We start from the raw sequence: 15,130 nt of genomic DNA, 5'->3' as shown, positions 1-15,130 counted from the left end.
CTCTGTTGCCACAAGTTATGCCAAGATCCCTCTCAATGCCCGGCTCTGTTGTGTCTCATTCTGATGTTGCCCCTCTGTGCCATGAACTCATTGACTGTTTTCCTTGGAATTGAAAAATGCAGGTTTTGGTAGTTTCCAGCTTATTTTTCAGTAGACCAGTGTCAATGAAAGACCAGATCACAGAATCCCCTCTCATACCACAGGCCTAGATTGGTGGTCACAGTGCTGCCTTTAGCCTAATGATGCCGAGAGATTAATCCTGACTTTCAGTACTTCTGAATGGACATTCTTCATTGTAGACAGCAGTGATCTGCCTGGAGTGTGTCTATAACATCACCAAACACATCTTTCATAGGAGGACACCCAAGCAGATAGCCTGGTGGAATACCCTAACTCTATGGTCAAAGGTTCTGTCTAGGTCTGACCTCCAAAGTTGAATCTAAATAAAAAGTAGGTCAAAGACATTGGAATAGTTCATGTGTCTATGCTGCTGAAAGACAAATGAGCAATACCCACCTTCCAAAGCGGAGCAATATCCCAGCTTTCCATCCACAGTGGTACCCATTGCTTTCCAGCTTGCTGTCACATTCCTGTTAAGAGAGAAATATGCTTCTTACAAATGTCCCACAGAAAGGGGCCCTTCACCAACAGCTTCATGCAGTGGGACTGTGACTTCTGTGATGTTTGGATGCAGGCAGGCTGCAAACAGGACAGGTTGGAAGGGAGCAAGAGGGAGGAGGAAGGTCACCTCTCCCCCAGTGTGACAAAACATCTCCCTTGGACCTGATCTTGAAGATAAAGAAAGACAAATGAGTATTGCTGTGGAAAATCCATGGAGACAGTCCCATCAGGACTTATAATTCAGGGGCATATTGGAGATGAATTTTGGTACAAGGTTTTACTCTGAGAAGAATGCTATGGAAGGCCTTGTTAACTGTGGCTTTCTATGGAGAATCCTGTGGTAATGGCTTACCTCCTCCTGTGCTGGACTTCTCTCCTGGGTACCTACTGCCATCTTGACTTCCTGTAGGGCTCCCACTTTGTCTCAGTCACACCAGGAAAATTCGTATAACATGTCTCAACCTTCATACTGACTTATCACTTCAGAAGATAGTGACATATGCAAGACACAGTATTAAGAACTTTGAAATATACAGTTCAGATTCTTGACTCTTATTTCCTTCTGGGCCATCCATTTTTAAGTGGTCCTCCCCTCACACACTTCACTAGCCTTTGGAGTTTTTCTTCCCCCAAAATATTTAATGCCCTCTTATCCATTCCTATTTTAACTAATTCTTGCTGCTACTGCAACGTCTGCTTCTCATCCTCTGTTTTCTACCTCCAGCTAAATCATTTGTGATGGTAGCATAGGATATTAGAAAATATACAGATTAAGAAACACAGGAGTGCATCTTGGCCTCCCCATGTAGCTGCGTGTGTGTTTCTGCAATGTTCCCCACTTCCATTGGTTCTACTTCCTCCTGAGAAAAATGGCTTCTCTTGGAGGCTGGCACACAGCAGCATAGTAGTCTCAGACAATTTTCAATTGTCTTCTTAGCCCTCTTCCAACCTCGGGATAGACGGCTGGCAGAGGCTGCCTTTACATCTTTAGGAGGAACATCTTCAATGCTGTTCTTAGTTGTAGCCGGAAGTGAAGATATCTGGATTTCATCCATATCTTCAGGAGAGACAACATCAAAGTTGTTTGTGGATGTTTCCTGAAGTGACGATCTCTGGATTTCAGGGTTGTCTTCAGGAGGGACATCGCCAAAGCTGTTTTGGGATGTTTCCTGAAGGGAAGATCTCTGTATTTCAGGCATGTCTTTAGTAGGGACATCATCAGTGCTATTCTTTGATGTTGCCTGAAGGGAAGATCTCTGTATTTCAGGCATGTCTTTAGTAGGGACATCATCAATGCTGTTCTTTGATGTTGCCTGAAGGGAAGATATCTGGTTTTCAGGTATACCTTCATGAGGGATATCTTCAAAGATGTTCCTTGATGTTTCCTGAAGGCAAGATCCCTGGATGTCAAGTATGTCTTCAGAAGGGACATCGTCAAAGCTGGCCTTGGATGTCGCCTGAAGAGAATCTCTCTGGATATCATATGTGCCAGTGGTGGTCACAATGTGAGGGACCTCCCTGTAACTCCCTGAACTCTGAGTGTATGAGCTATTGTTGGTGGTGTTCACTTCCTGAGATGCCTCGCTGGACAAATAGCTTGCAGAAGAAATGCTTTCAGAGGACAGGGAACTTGAGGATGAGCAATTGCAAATCATGCTATCCAGTGCCAAACATCTGCTCTTGATATAATTAATCTTATGGGCAAATTTGGGGCCTGGGGGTGGACGTTTGTTTCCCTTCTGCTGGTAGCAGAAGGTGGCAGGCATGCTCAGGCTTCTCATCCTCTTCTTCCTTGATCCCTTCTTATCATGCACCTGGTACTCCTCCAGCAAGGTGGGAAGAGCAAGCTCACTCAGTACCCTCCGAAAAGGAACACTAGTGAGAGCATCTGCTGGGGACATAGCATCGAGGGCCCGGAAGAACTTCGCAGCATATTTAGAGTGGTCGCGGGGTGACTTGTGGTTTAAAATTAGGTATTTGGCCATGATATTATTGAATTTTTTCTCACGTAGACAAGCACTTATGTCCTTGGGGTCATAACCCAGTTTCCACATAGCCACCATAATGCTGGGATTCGGGTAGTTACAGAGTACCTCTAAGTATGGAGTGGTTTTCCAAAATTCTTCCTTCTCCTTGAGCCACTGGTGCTGCCTAATGTCATATATCTTGGGCCTCTGCTCAGGCTTCACGGTGAACAACTGCACAATGATGTTTGCTACATTTTCTGAAAGTGTGTTAGGGAGGTGGTACTTGGGATCCAGCATTTCCTCCTTCATGTCTGAATAGGTATTGGCTTTGAATGGAAAGGACACCGTCACCATTGCATATAAAACCACTCCCATGCTCCAGATGTCAGCTGCCTTTGCATCGTATTCTTTGTCAGAGAACAACTCTGGAGCACAGTATTCAAGGGTGCCACAGAACCCTTTGGTACCCTGGCCAGAGGTGACTCGGGTGGCCAGGCCGAAGTTGCACAGCTTGATGTTACCTTTGTCATCAAGCAGGATATTGTCTAGCTTGATGTCTCTGTGCGCAATGTTATTCTTGTGGCAGTGCTGAACTGCACACACTAGCTGTGTAAAAATGTGCTGGGCCTGCTCCTCCTGCAGACGACCCATGCTCTCAATATGGCTCACCAGATCTCCTTGAGCAGCATGTTCCAACACCAAGTAGGTGTAGTCTTTGGTGTTGATGATATGGAACAGCTTGATAATATATGGGTGGTTCAATGTTTTAAAGATATCGATTTCGGTTTTTATACCGAAGTCATTCTCTGTTCCATTTTGCAGGACCTTGATGGCAACTTGCTCCTCTGTGTGACGTTGGTAGCCAAGCTTCACCTCAGCAAAGTTCCCTTTGCCAAGGGTCCTGAGGATGACATAGTGATCTGAAATTGACTCCTCTTCAGGAGGCACTGGCCTTCAGGTCCAGCTGCATTTTCACCTCCTCACTGGTCTCGTTCGTGAGTTTCTTCGTACTATCCATGACAACACCAACTGGGAAAACCAGATTAAAAACAAAGAGAAGTAGGTCTTGGGGAAAGTTTACAGCTTTCAGTTTCTACATAGAGAAGGGTAGAGATATGAGGCAAACTTACTATGAACTTCTGGGTCACTCACACAAAAAATATTAAGGTAAACTCCCCCCCAAAAATCTGGAAAACATACTGAAGATAAGAACTGAATCTAAGGAAATAGACAATATTGAACATTGCAGAGGCATAAAAGCTTGTTTATTGAAAAGGGAAAACAAAACAGACACAGCCTTACCAAAAGTGATTAAGTAGGAAGAAACACAGTTTAAATGTATACAAAAAGTATGGTGCTGTTAGAGCAAAATGGATGGAATGTGAAGAATCATTTGGATGTGTTTATTTGACAAAAAACAGGGTGCCCCATCTTGATATGGAGATGATATCTTATCTATTCTGCAAATATTTTTGAAGATGAATATGCATTAACCAATCTATGCAAACCAAATCTTTTCATAACCATTCTTTGGAATATATTTTTCTTCCTTGCTTTCTTCTAAGTTCTCAGTAACCTAAACAGTGGAAATCATATAACCATAAACACTTGAAATACTTTCTTAATGAAAGCATAGAGTAGATATAGTAACAGAAAATCAACATTCCTGAAAAAAAAATAACTGAATCAGAGTTAATAGAAAGAATCATGGTACACAATTTAACAGATGCTTTCCTTTGCTGAAATAAAAGCAATTTTCTAATAAAAAAGATTTCCATTAAAAAAATTCTAAGGTAATCCTTTAACAGCCATCAAATTTACCCATTTTTCCTGTTCCCAAATTGTATGTTTTACTCTGACATAATTTGGTGACTATGATGATATCATATTTGTCAACACAATAGTGAAAAGTGGTCTTGAAATAATGTGGAAAATCATTCTGTATTAGTTAATAGTCATTTTCTTTTATGAAAACTCAATTCATGAAACATTTCTCAAAATCCATGATATATATCTTTATTTAAACAATATTTACATTTACAACATAGTTTGAATTTTTATTCTTTCAATAGGTTTTACAATGACATACAACAAGAGTAAATACTGGTTCCACTGCCAGCTGCCCCATAGACTGTCCAGGCCTCCCAAGTAACTCCTGTGTTCAGGAGGCTTGGATTGGTCTTATGCAGACACCTATCCTTTTATTGCAATTTTTGCTGTAGTGATTAAGCTACAAAAAAGACTGATACCTGGCTTGTATTTGTATTGGGCCTTTTGCCTCTAATGCAGGGGGTACTTAGCAGAAGCTTAATCCTGCTATATGTGGACTTTCTGTGCAAGAGAAAATACCTGGCAGATACAGGCAGAGCAATGTATTCTGTGAGGGTGTCCGTTACAGAAGAGGAGACAGCTAGTAGGACTTGTATTTGTTTGCCAGAGGGGTGCTTTGGTTGAATGGAAGAATGTCCTGCAGTAAGGAACTGACACCTCATTCTGAATGAGTGTGTGTGTGTGAGTGTGTATGTGTTCGTGTGTAAGAGAGAGAGTGAGACAGAGAGACAGAGACAGAGAAAGAGAGACACACAGAGAGACAGACAGACAGAGGATTTTCATGTACATTTATACCTAGCAGGACCAGAGAATATGCTGTGTGTGTGTGTGTGTGTGTGTGTGTGTGTGTGTGTGTGTGTGTGTGTGTGTGTGTTTGAGCACTAACCTGCTTGTAGACACTTTGGTTGTTTGCTAGGGTTATCCCACATATCATGTCACCTCCCCTGTGTGTATGTGTATATGTGTGTCAGTGGCTATAAAGGAGGAGATTCTGAGCAGTACCTGACTCCAAACTCTGCATGGGGAATTTTGGCTTTACAGCTGGGGACATCATGAAGGACATGACACCTTGCCCTCTGTAATGGGATTTGGCTGTAAGGGAATGGGACATGTATCAGGACCTTGCAACATGATCTGGTGTGTAAGTATGGGGCGAGGGGGGCTTTGACTATTGTTGACAGGATACCTACTGGACCCGACACCCACCTTCTCTCTCTTACACTTAGGCTCTTCTGTTACTACCTCCTCTTGCTATCCCTATTCCTCCCACTTTCTCTCCCCTATGTTTGTGTGTATATAATTTGGCTATTCAGGATTTGGAAGTCAGCAGGTCCTGATATCTAGTTGTGTGCATGTGGATAGGCTTGGGCTGATACTTACCAAAGTGTGTGTGTGTGTGTGTGTGTGAGAGAGAGAGAGAGAGAGAGAGAGAGAGAGAGAGAGAGAGAGAGAGAGAGAGAGAGAGGAGGGAGGGTAAGAGACTTTGCATTTGAAGGGGAAAAGTCAGGACCTGACACACCGTATATGGTCCTACATTTTTCTGCAGAGACAGAGAAGACTTTGGTTGTTCTGTGCCTTTTGTGCAGGGACATCCTAGACAGAACATATCTCCTCATACTTCTCTTCCAGGATTGTGAAAATAGGTGGTTTGGGAAGGTCTGTTTTGTGTTTTCACAGTTTCTATTCTGTCCTGAGTCAGAGGGTCATCAGGCAATATCAGTGCACTATAACAAGATTGATGACTACTTTGAATGACATCGTAGAGCTTTTTATCTTTTTTGGTTTTTCGAGACAGGGTTTCTCTGTGTAGATTTGGAGCCTATCCTGGCACTCGCTCTGGAGACCAGGCTGGCCTCGAACTCACAGAGGTCCGCCCGAGTGCTGGGATTAAAGGCGTGCACCACTAACGCCCGGCCCATTGTAGAGCTTTAATCCAGTAGCTGATGGAAGAAGAAGCAGAGATTCACAGCCAAGCACTGAGCTGAAGTCCTGGAATCCAGTTGTATAAAGGGAGGAGTGATGAGCAAAGGGGGGAAGACTGTGATGGGGAAACCCACAGAAACAACAAGTTGGAGCTCACAGACCCAAGTATGACAGCAGGGGAATCATCATAGGACTGAACCAGGCCGCAGAACTTGGGTGTCAGATGGGGGCCTTGGGCAGTCTATGGGACTTCTGGCAGTGAAAGCAGAATTTATCCTAGTGCATGCAGGAATGGTCTTGGGTAGTCCATTCCCTATGGAGGGATACTCTCTCAACCTAGGTCCTGCCCCAAATGATGTGACAGACTTGATTATGCCCCAATCAAGATTCACCCACCCTGGGATGTGGATGGGGATTGGTGGTGTGCATGGGAAGATAAGAGGGAGAGAGCACTGGGATTGGTTTGTAAAACAATATTGTGTATAATAAGCAAAATATATTTTAAAATGTTTTCAATGATGAAATGCCAAGAGGAATAAAAGCCTGGCATGATATATTCATGTGTGCATTCTACCTGCCTTTTAAAAAATAATTGACACTAATCTCCAACTATTCAATAAAGGAAAGGAAAGAGAACTTTCTAATATCTTCTACAAAGCCTACAGGAGTCTTCTGCCAGGCATGGTGACATGAGCTTTTCATCCTTGATCCCACACTTTGGAAAAAAAAAAAACACTGACATCCATCCCTCATTTCCTCTGACTTCCCTAATGTCTGATGTGCACAGGTAAATAACTCAGAGCAAAATAAATAAACAGAAAAAGTACCCTGACTAAAAAATAAGCAGAGACCATAAAACCAACATTTTATGCACCTAACCATGACAATCCTTACTGAAATCACTTGAAATTTTCAGGAATTTGAAGAGAACATAAACTATGCCAAGTTCATACTCAAGAAGGGTTCATGACTGAAAAACACAAGGATAATTCCAATATAAAAATTGCCAAATAAAACATATTATTTGAAGGAACAGGACAATGGATGCACAGGCCTTGAATCCTAGAACTCTGTAGGCAGTGGTACGTGTAAGTTCTAGGCCAGATTGGTTTACAGTGAAAGTTCCATAAGAAAGGCTCCAAAGCTTACAGAGAAACTGTGTCTCAACAAACAAAACAAAAGAAAACAAACAAACAAACAAAAACAATAAAATAAAACCAACTGAAGTATATGAATACAATATAGGGATTAAAAACCCTTAGCCTAAAGAATGTAATTCAGTTATTTTCCAGAAAATAGTTGCAAATGAAGGTGACTTTGTTATCGGTGACAAGCCAGTCTCAGAATGTAAATTTTGAGTGAATGAGACTAAAGGTGGTGACAATGCCTTTAATCCCAGTATTGGAAGGCAGAGTTAGGCAGATCTCTGTGGGTTTAAGGACAGACTGGTCTAATGAGCAAATGTAAGGACAGGCTCCAAAGCTACACAAACAAACCTGGTTTCAAAACAAAACAAAACAAAAAAACAGAATAATTTTTAGGGAATATGAGGATAAGGTATAGAATAGCAGTCTCATTGGAATGATCCACAATATTCTGAGATGTGTCCTGGTTGTCTCAGCCACCACAGACTCTTTAGACAAAAGAAAGAGAGAACTGGGTGGTTTAGAATCTAGGCTCAGGTTGCTGATGAGTCAGCCAATAGGAACAATGTCCAGGGCACCAATCCACACTCCAAGGTGTTTTTGAAAAAGGAAGCGTTCTGGGTACCAAGAAAACCAAACTGGTCTGGAAGACAGCAGCCAATGAGCCTGTACCTGGTGTTGCTTGAGTTGAACAGAAACTCTCCTTCCAATTTGCGGCTTCAAACACTGTCTGTGCGCACTGCCACTGGCACTGGTGTCAGCAAAGTGAACGCTCTGCCTTCACTCCCAAGACTGGCACCAACTGTCTCTTGACCACCCAGCTCGTGCTGTGTGTGCTGTGTGTGCATCCTGATCTGTAACCTGATTGGTGACAGGTGCACAACTGAGCCAATCAGATTGAGATGCCAATCGAGACTCTCTCATTGGTCAGGTTGAAGTCACGTGACTTGTGTCTGCTCTAAAGTGATCTGGCAGGTGCCTGCCCACCTGGACTTCATTTGGGGATCTTGTGAAAGCAGGCATGGAGCTGAAGGCTTTGCTGTCTCTGTTCCTTTTAAGCACAGCCCAGCCATGAAGCATCCCTCTACACTTCTTCCCTTCCAGGGTCTCATATATGTGGTGAAAATAGACTTGGTTTCTGAAGGTCTGATTGGTGTTTGGACTGTTTCTAATCTATTCTGAGTGATACAGTCATTAGGAAATATCTGTTCAGTGGTGACTTGTGATCACCCATACATGGAACATCAACAGGACCTAAGAAATCTGTCTTCAAAGTATTAATAGTCAAGAACAAAAAGCCAGGATCTCATTTCTCAAGACCCTCAAGTGCATGCTGAACTTTCCCTCAGAACTCCCCTCTCTATCTTAACACTGGTTCTTAGGTCTGTGTTAAAACCTTTATTTTGTAAAGTCAAAAAGTAAATCATTAGCTAGTAATGGCTTATTATGTCTACACTTGTCATCAATACCCTGAAATTAATATAAAACATAATATAAAACATAACCATTATTTTCTTCATCAACTTTCCCTTTCCTTGTACTGCTTTTGTGATGGGTGATTCTCATTCAAAAATTTCTATTTCTCAGTTGTAGCAACTTCCAAAATTTATTTTATTTTATATTTTCTTATGCTTTAGGGGAACATTCAATCATTTGGTGAACTAGTCCTCAAAATCCTGGATGCAGTTTTTACTTTTCCCCAGTATTCCTGTTTAAACTGCAACAAGTTCTTTAAAGATAGTTTGGTTTGGTTTTATGTGTGTGTTTTATGAAAACTTCACACATAAATACTGCATCTCATCTCTCCTGCCAACTTCCTTCCATCCTGTGTCTCAGCTTATCCCATGTAACCCTGAATCATGTATCCTTTAATGAATTAATGCATGTATCTGTGTGGTTTTTGCTCATACATAGACCCATGTATTTCTAACCTAGTGAGTATATTTAGCTTGGTTCTTTTGTATAGATGTGCAGAGCAGACCACTGGGGACTGAACAACCTAAGGGGGAGCTTGTCTCTGGAGGAGACTGATTCTTCCTTTCTCCACAGGTATTGATTAGCTGTATCACTTCTGGTGGTATTGCATGTGCAATTGACCCTGTCTGCATTTGCATGTGTACTGCTGTTGTCATATTTGTCTTGCATTTGTAACTGCATTACTGAGGAGATGAGCTAACCTGTTCCATAAAAGACACAATTGCATATTCATCAGTCAGCTTTAGCATGGCATAATCACTTCTTGGCATTTTGACCAATTGTGGGTCTCTGTAATAATCTGGTATTTAAAGGAAGGTGCTTTGGTGAGGGCCAGCCACAGTACTCATTGGTGGGTACAAGGATGTACATTTGGAATACGGTTAGTTATTATATTGGTTTAAGAAAATGGGAATAGAGGCAGGGTTGGTGGTGGCACACACCTTTAATCCCAGCATTCAGGAGGCAGAGAAGATGGACCTCTGTGAGTTTGAGTCCAACCTGGTGTAAAAGAGCTATTTCCAGGGGAACTTCCAAAGCCACAGATAAGCCCTGCCTAGAAACACGCCCCCCAAAAGAAATGAAAAGAAAGAAAATGTATGTAGTAGTTTTCTTCTACTCTCTAGTCTATGACCTCTCCAGCCAAGGGTAGTCTAGGTTACAATACCTAACATGTATTTCCTTAGGCAGATATTTAGTGAGAAAAGGAGCTTCTAATTTAATATGGGGTTTTAATATTTTGCAGATATATGCTCAGCAGATCTACCATTGAAGATGAATGGATACTTCTTTACACTTCTCACTCGATAAAACAATAATGGGATACCATTCTGGGCACATGGGACAGTTCAAAGCAACAACAAAACCAACAGCCAGAGCTGGTTGCTGAGCATACAAGTAGCCATGTGTTCAATTCTGAGGAACCCATGAAACAGGGTTAGTGGCATATGCCTGTAATCCCAGCTTGTCAGGAGCCAGCTCTGGTCAGATATAAAAAGTCCTTCTTTACAGAGGCTGTCGGACACCTGCCCTGGCTTGAGAGCAATTAACATTCATTCCTCTCCCCATTTCCTCTTTCTCTATTTCCTTCTTTCTCTTTAAAAACCCCTTATTATCAATAAAATTTAGACCTTGACAAGGACACTGCTTGGTCTGGCTTCTTCTTTCTCCCCCATTATTTTCAGGCCTGGTCCACCTCTGACCCAAGAATTGCTAGAGCCCCACTGGGCGGGGCACCAGCTCTCATGGGGGTTAGAAAGAACACATGTTTAAGGCCATCCTCAGGTACATAGAGAGTTTGGGGTAAGCCTGTGCTACCCAAATGAATGTAATTATTCAAATATGTAATATCACAGAGGTTGACTGGGTCAGATGGGTATGAATACCCTTCTCTGAGCTGTGAAAGCATGGCCATGACACAGCTCCTACCTTTCATGGCTATGATACCAGCTTAGATTTCACAATATCTAGGAGTGGGAATAGCTGGATAGTGGTCCATTAAGTGAGTTTTTCATGTGGTGATTGCTGGTTTCAGCATGCAGAGTCCTTATACCTGAAGCATGCACGATGCAGCCATGCCACCTTTGCCAGCTGTCAGTGAGGGGTGATCACCTGCAAAAATGGATCCAGGGACACAAATGTGTCCTGGAGAAGAGCAATCCTGATGCAGGGCGAGAGCCAGAGGATTAGAGAGGCACCACAACCTAGAAAGGTTCCCTAAGCAGAAGGCACAGGCCCAGGAGAGGACTGGCAGTGAGTGACAGGCAGGTGGGAGAAGGCACAGGCCCAAGAAAGTGTTGACACAGAGTGGGTACTGAGAACAAACTATGGGGCAGAAAAGGAGAGGAGTTGGGAACAGGAACAGGGTCAGGTTGTCCAAGATGGTGTATAGGGGGAAGTCAGGATATCAATAGTGATTGCTGTGTGTATATTTAGAACCTTGTATTTAATGCCTCCTCAATAAGTTTGTATACTAGACTAATGAACATTATTAAACAATGGTTATTTTTTAGAAATTAATGCTTAAAATTACTGAAACAGGAATGATCATCACTGACAATCTTGTTCTTACTGAGAATGATATAGAATGTATCATTGGCATCCATGACTGAGAATCAGTTTTAATTTTGTATTTGTGACTGGACATGCACTTGTATGCACTTAATTCCCTGTACCAACATCAAAGCAAAGTTTGGCAATTATTGGGACTGATGCTCTGTATCTGATGAGGAGCCTAAATCAGTAGCTACCATTTGATGAAGATGCTTAACATTCTTGCATTAGTAGTTATGAGCTCATGAAACTGCTCACAGGAAACTGTTACATGCTCCCAGGGATCATCTATGGCAATAAGTCCCCATCCCTATTCACTGTATTCCTCCAATGTGGTAATCCTCTTAGTTTCCTGGATTCCTTCTAACACGATGAGGTCCCAGCATTTTAATTTTCTTTTCTTTATTTCCCATTATGTGCATATGAATATTCTTTTATATGTTTTTACATTGTGATTACAGATTCCCCCACCCACCTCCACCCAGTCTACTCCTCCACTACTTTTCTTCAGAAAATGTAGGTCCCCCATGGATATCAACCAGCTCTGGTATACTAAGTGACATTAAAACTAGGCACCTGCTATCCTCCTAAGGCTGGACAAGGTAAGCTGGTAGGAGGAAAGGGTCTCCAAAATCAGGCAACAGAGTCTCACAACAAAACCAAGCTATACAATTATAACATGTGCAGAGTTCTTAGGTCAGTCCCATGCATGCTCCTTTATTGTCAGTTCAGTTTCTGTGAGCTACTATGAACCCAGATTAGTTGATTTCAGTGGTTTTCTTTAATTGTCCTTTACTGCACTGGCTTGTACAATCCTTCCTCTCCCTGTTGTGCAGGATTCCCCAAGCTCAGCCTAATGTCTGGCTGTGGGTCTCTGCATCTGTTTCCATCAGTTGCTGGATATAGACCCTGTGATGGCTATTGGTCTAGGCACTAATGTATGAGCATAGCATAGTATCATTAGGAATCAATTCATTGCCCTTTTCTGCCAGTTGTGTTTGGTTCTATCCTAGGTCTCTGATCTATCCAGCCTCTGTGTCCTTTCCCTCCAGGCAGTATCAGGGGTAGGCTACATTTCATGGTGCAGATCTCAAGCTGGACCAGTCTTTGGTTGGCCACTCCCACATTTTCTGCACTGCCTCTCTCATCACATCTTTACATTTACAGACTGTGTATCACAAATTATCTTAATCAATGAACATTCTCCTGAAATCCAAATATTCTCCAATCTCATCTCCTCATCCATTAGTTTATGAATTCCCACTTAAATGAACTTTTAGTCAATCACTGCTTCCTATACCCATGGTGCCCAGTATGTTAAAGAGAAGTGCCATGAGCTTCTCTAAGTTAACTCAGCTATGCAGATGAATTTGATACTCACCAATTATTGCATCAAAGGCTGAACTGACAGTCCCTCTGGGGCAGTTTTCTAGTCACATCATTTTTGTGCTTTCATATCAGTATGAAAATGACCAGATATCCCTGTTTATGTCAGTTTTACAGTAGAAAATGAGTTTTTATCACAGAGCACAGGAATACCCCCAGCCCTCTAAGACTTTTCCCTGTCCTTCAAGTCTTCATTGACCCCACACTCACTGTCTTTCTGAAAATACAGATCCATGGAAGAGTACAAATACAACCTACATATTTGTGCCATCTATAATGGGCCTTTCCACAATATAGAATTGTTGCTGACTGCATCAAAATATGAAGTTTGCCCCGGTGAGCTGTGGCTTAGTTGGTTACAAGTACCAGCTATTCTTCCTGAGAACCAGGTTAAAATCCCAGCACTCTTACACAATTGTCTATAACTCCAGTCAGTGAATCTGCTGTGCTCTGCTATCCTGTGAGTAAGTACAGACACATGTGCTACAGCTACCTACAAGCAGTCCATAAACACCATAGTCAAAACTCATAGTCAAAACACCACTACACAAGATAAATCAATTAATAGGTTTCTTAAAGGGGTTTTTCAGAGTTGAGGGATGTATGTATATCATTGACAGAGAGAAAAACTAACCCATGAATAGGCATGTACTTATCCGAAGTGAACACTGGTATTCCATATTGGAAGTAACAATCCAGAAATTCTTTCTTTTCAATTTAAGATAATTACAATTTCCTGTGCACTGTCAGTAATTGTATTATTCATGTAACTGGTATTTTCATCTATTTCACTCCAATCAATCTGTTTAGTAAATTTCTCTAACTAAAGTCTTCCTAAATATTTATCTAATTGGGGCACGTAACACTAGGGTTTTCAAAAAGTAAAATTACTTTCCCTGAGGCATCATGAGTTTATTGTATCATGTTTGAGTTAAAAAAATATATTGTCATTATTTTGAATACTTGGTATTAAATTTTGTTTTCAATGACTCTTAACAGTGAACCATTATTATGGGATTGGTAATTGGGGAGGCACAATGTTGTGCTATAACTTTTCATGTTCCTTCTGTCTTTGTAATTGAGCGAGGTTGCCTGAATTTAGTTTGTTGGTTAATTCTCATCAACACACTTGATTTCGGTGTTTTGCTTGTACTTTGAGTTTGTGGCTTGACTGTTCTTGGCTTAGGTGTGTGATGCATGAAGCTAAGTTCTAGAGAGACATAGAGCTGTCTTGAAGATGGAATGGGATAGCAGAGGAGATGCTGAATGAGAGGTTGAGGAAGTAGGATGACATGGTTGAGACTTTCGATTGCTGATAGACAGCATTTCAAAAATCAACCTACATGTTATGATAAAAGTCCACCACTGAAGTAAATCAGCATAGGATTTCAACCAGGAGCCTAGGCAGTAAACATGGAGGAGAGCAGCTTATTAGCTTGTTCTTCCTGGATCACTAACTTCACTTTCTTTTACAACTTGGTCTCAGGACCAACTTCAAGGGAAGGATGTGGGATGGAATCCCACATCAGTCATTAATCAAGAAAAGGGAACTTACAACTTGTCCCCAGCTGCAAATTCACAAGCCTAGTTTCAGATGTTTAGCACATTGGCCATCTTTGTTGTGAACCATCTTTCTAGGTAAATAGACAGATGAGGAAAAGATTATATTGATTGAGGATACAGATCCAGAAAGTCAGATGCTGCAAGTGCTTTACTTCTTCTAATTTTGGTGCCCAATCTTCAGATGTGAGTATAAAACATGAAGGAACTGTCAGGGAAAGCTTGTCTAGCAGGACTTGACAGGCATCCTTTTTAAAAATTAATTCCATTTAAATTAAAGACCATCTTATTTTACATCCCAGTTTTCTTTCCCTCCTGTCCTCTCATTCCCCCCACTATCTGTCCATCCCGTAACCCATCCACTCTTCAGGAAGATCTTTGTTGATCCCATGAGAGATCAACAAAGTCTGTCACATCATTCAGAGTCGGTCCTAGGACGTACTACCCTACTACATGTATGTAGGCTGAGAGAGTATCCCAACGCCCCAAATCTTTGAGCTCTCCAAAGCCCCTTCATGCACTATGGATAAATATTTGGTTCCACTGCCAGAGGCCCCATATACTGCCCAAGATCTCCAACTGACACCCACATTCAGGGGGACTGGTTTGGTCTTCTATAAACCACATCATCTGATCTGACACACTTCTTCCATTACCATCCTCTCAGGTTGA

At 41.8% G+C, this 15,130-nt stretch overlaps 1 protein-coding gene across 1 annotated transcript; it reads right to left on the bottom strand.

Moving 5' to 3' along the window:
* Nucleotides 1-1,391: 1,391 nt before the first annotated feature.
* Nucleotides 1,392-9,732, bottom strand: LOC113834545 (sperm motility kinase X-like). Its single transcript, XM_027404386.1, has 3 exons — nucleotides 9,664-9,732; nucleotides 4,097-4,164; nucleotides 1,392-3,489 (listed from the first exon to the last, which is right to left on the bottom strand). The coding sequence occupies exons 1-3, from the start codon at nucleotides 9,730-9,732 to the stop codon at nucleotides 1,392-1,394; spliced, it is 2,235 nt and encodes a 744-aa protein (XP_027260187.1).
* Nucleotides 9,733-15,130: the final 5,398 nt, after the last annotated feature.

This window comes from Cricetulus griseus, chromosome 2 (genome assembly GCF_003668045.3).
Source record: "Cricetulus griseus strain 17A/GY chromosome 2, alternate assembly CriGri-PICRH-1.0, whole genome shotgun sequence".
Classification (NCBI taxonomy): Eukaryota; Metazoa; Chordata; class Mammalia; order Rodentia; family Cricetidae; genus Cricetulus; species Cricetulus griseus.
This window is presented reverse-complemented; position numbering and strand designations above follow the sequence as displayed.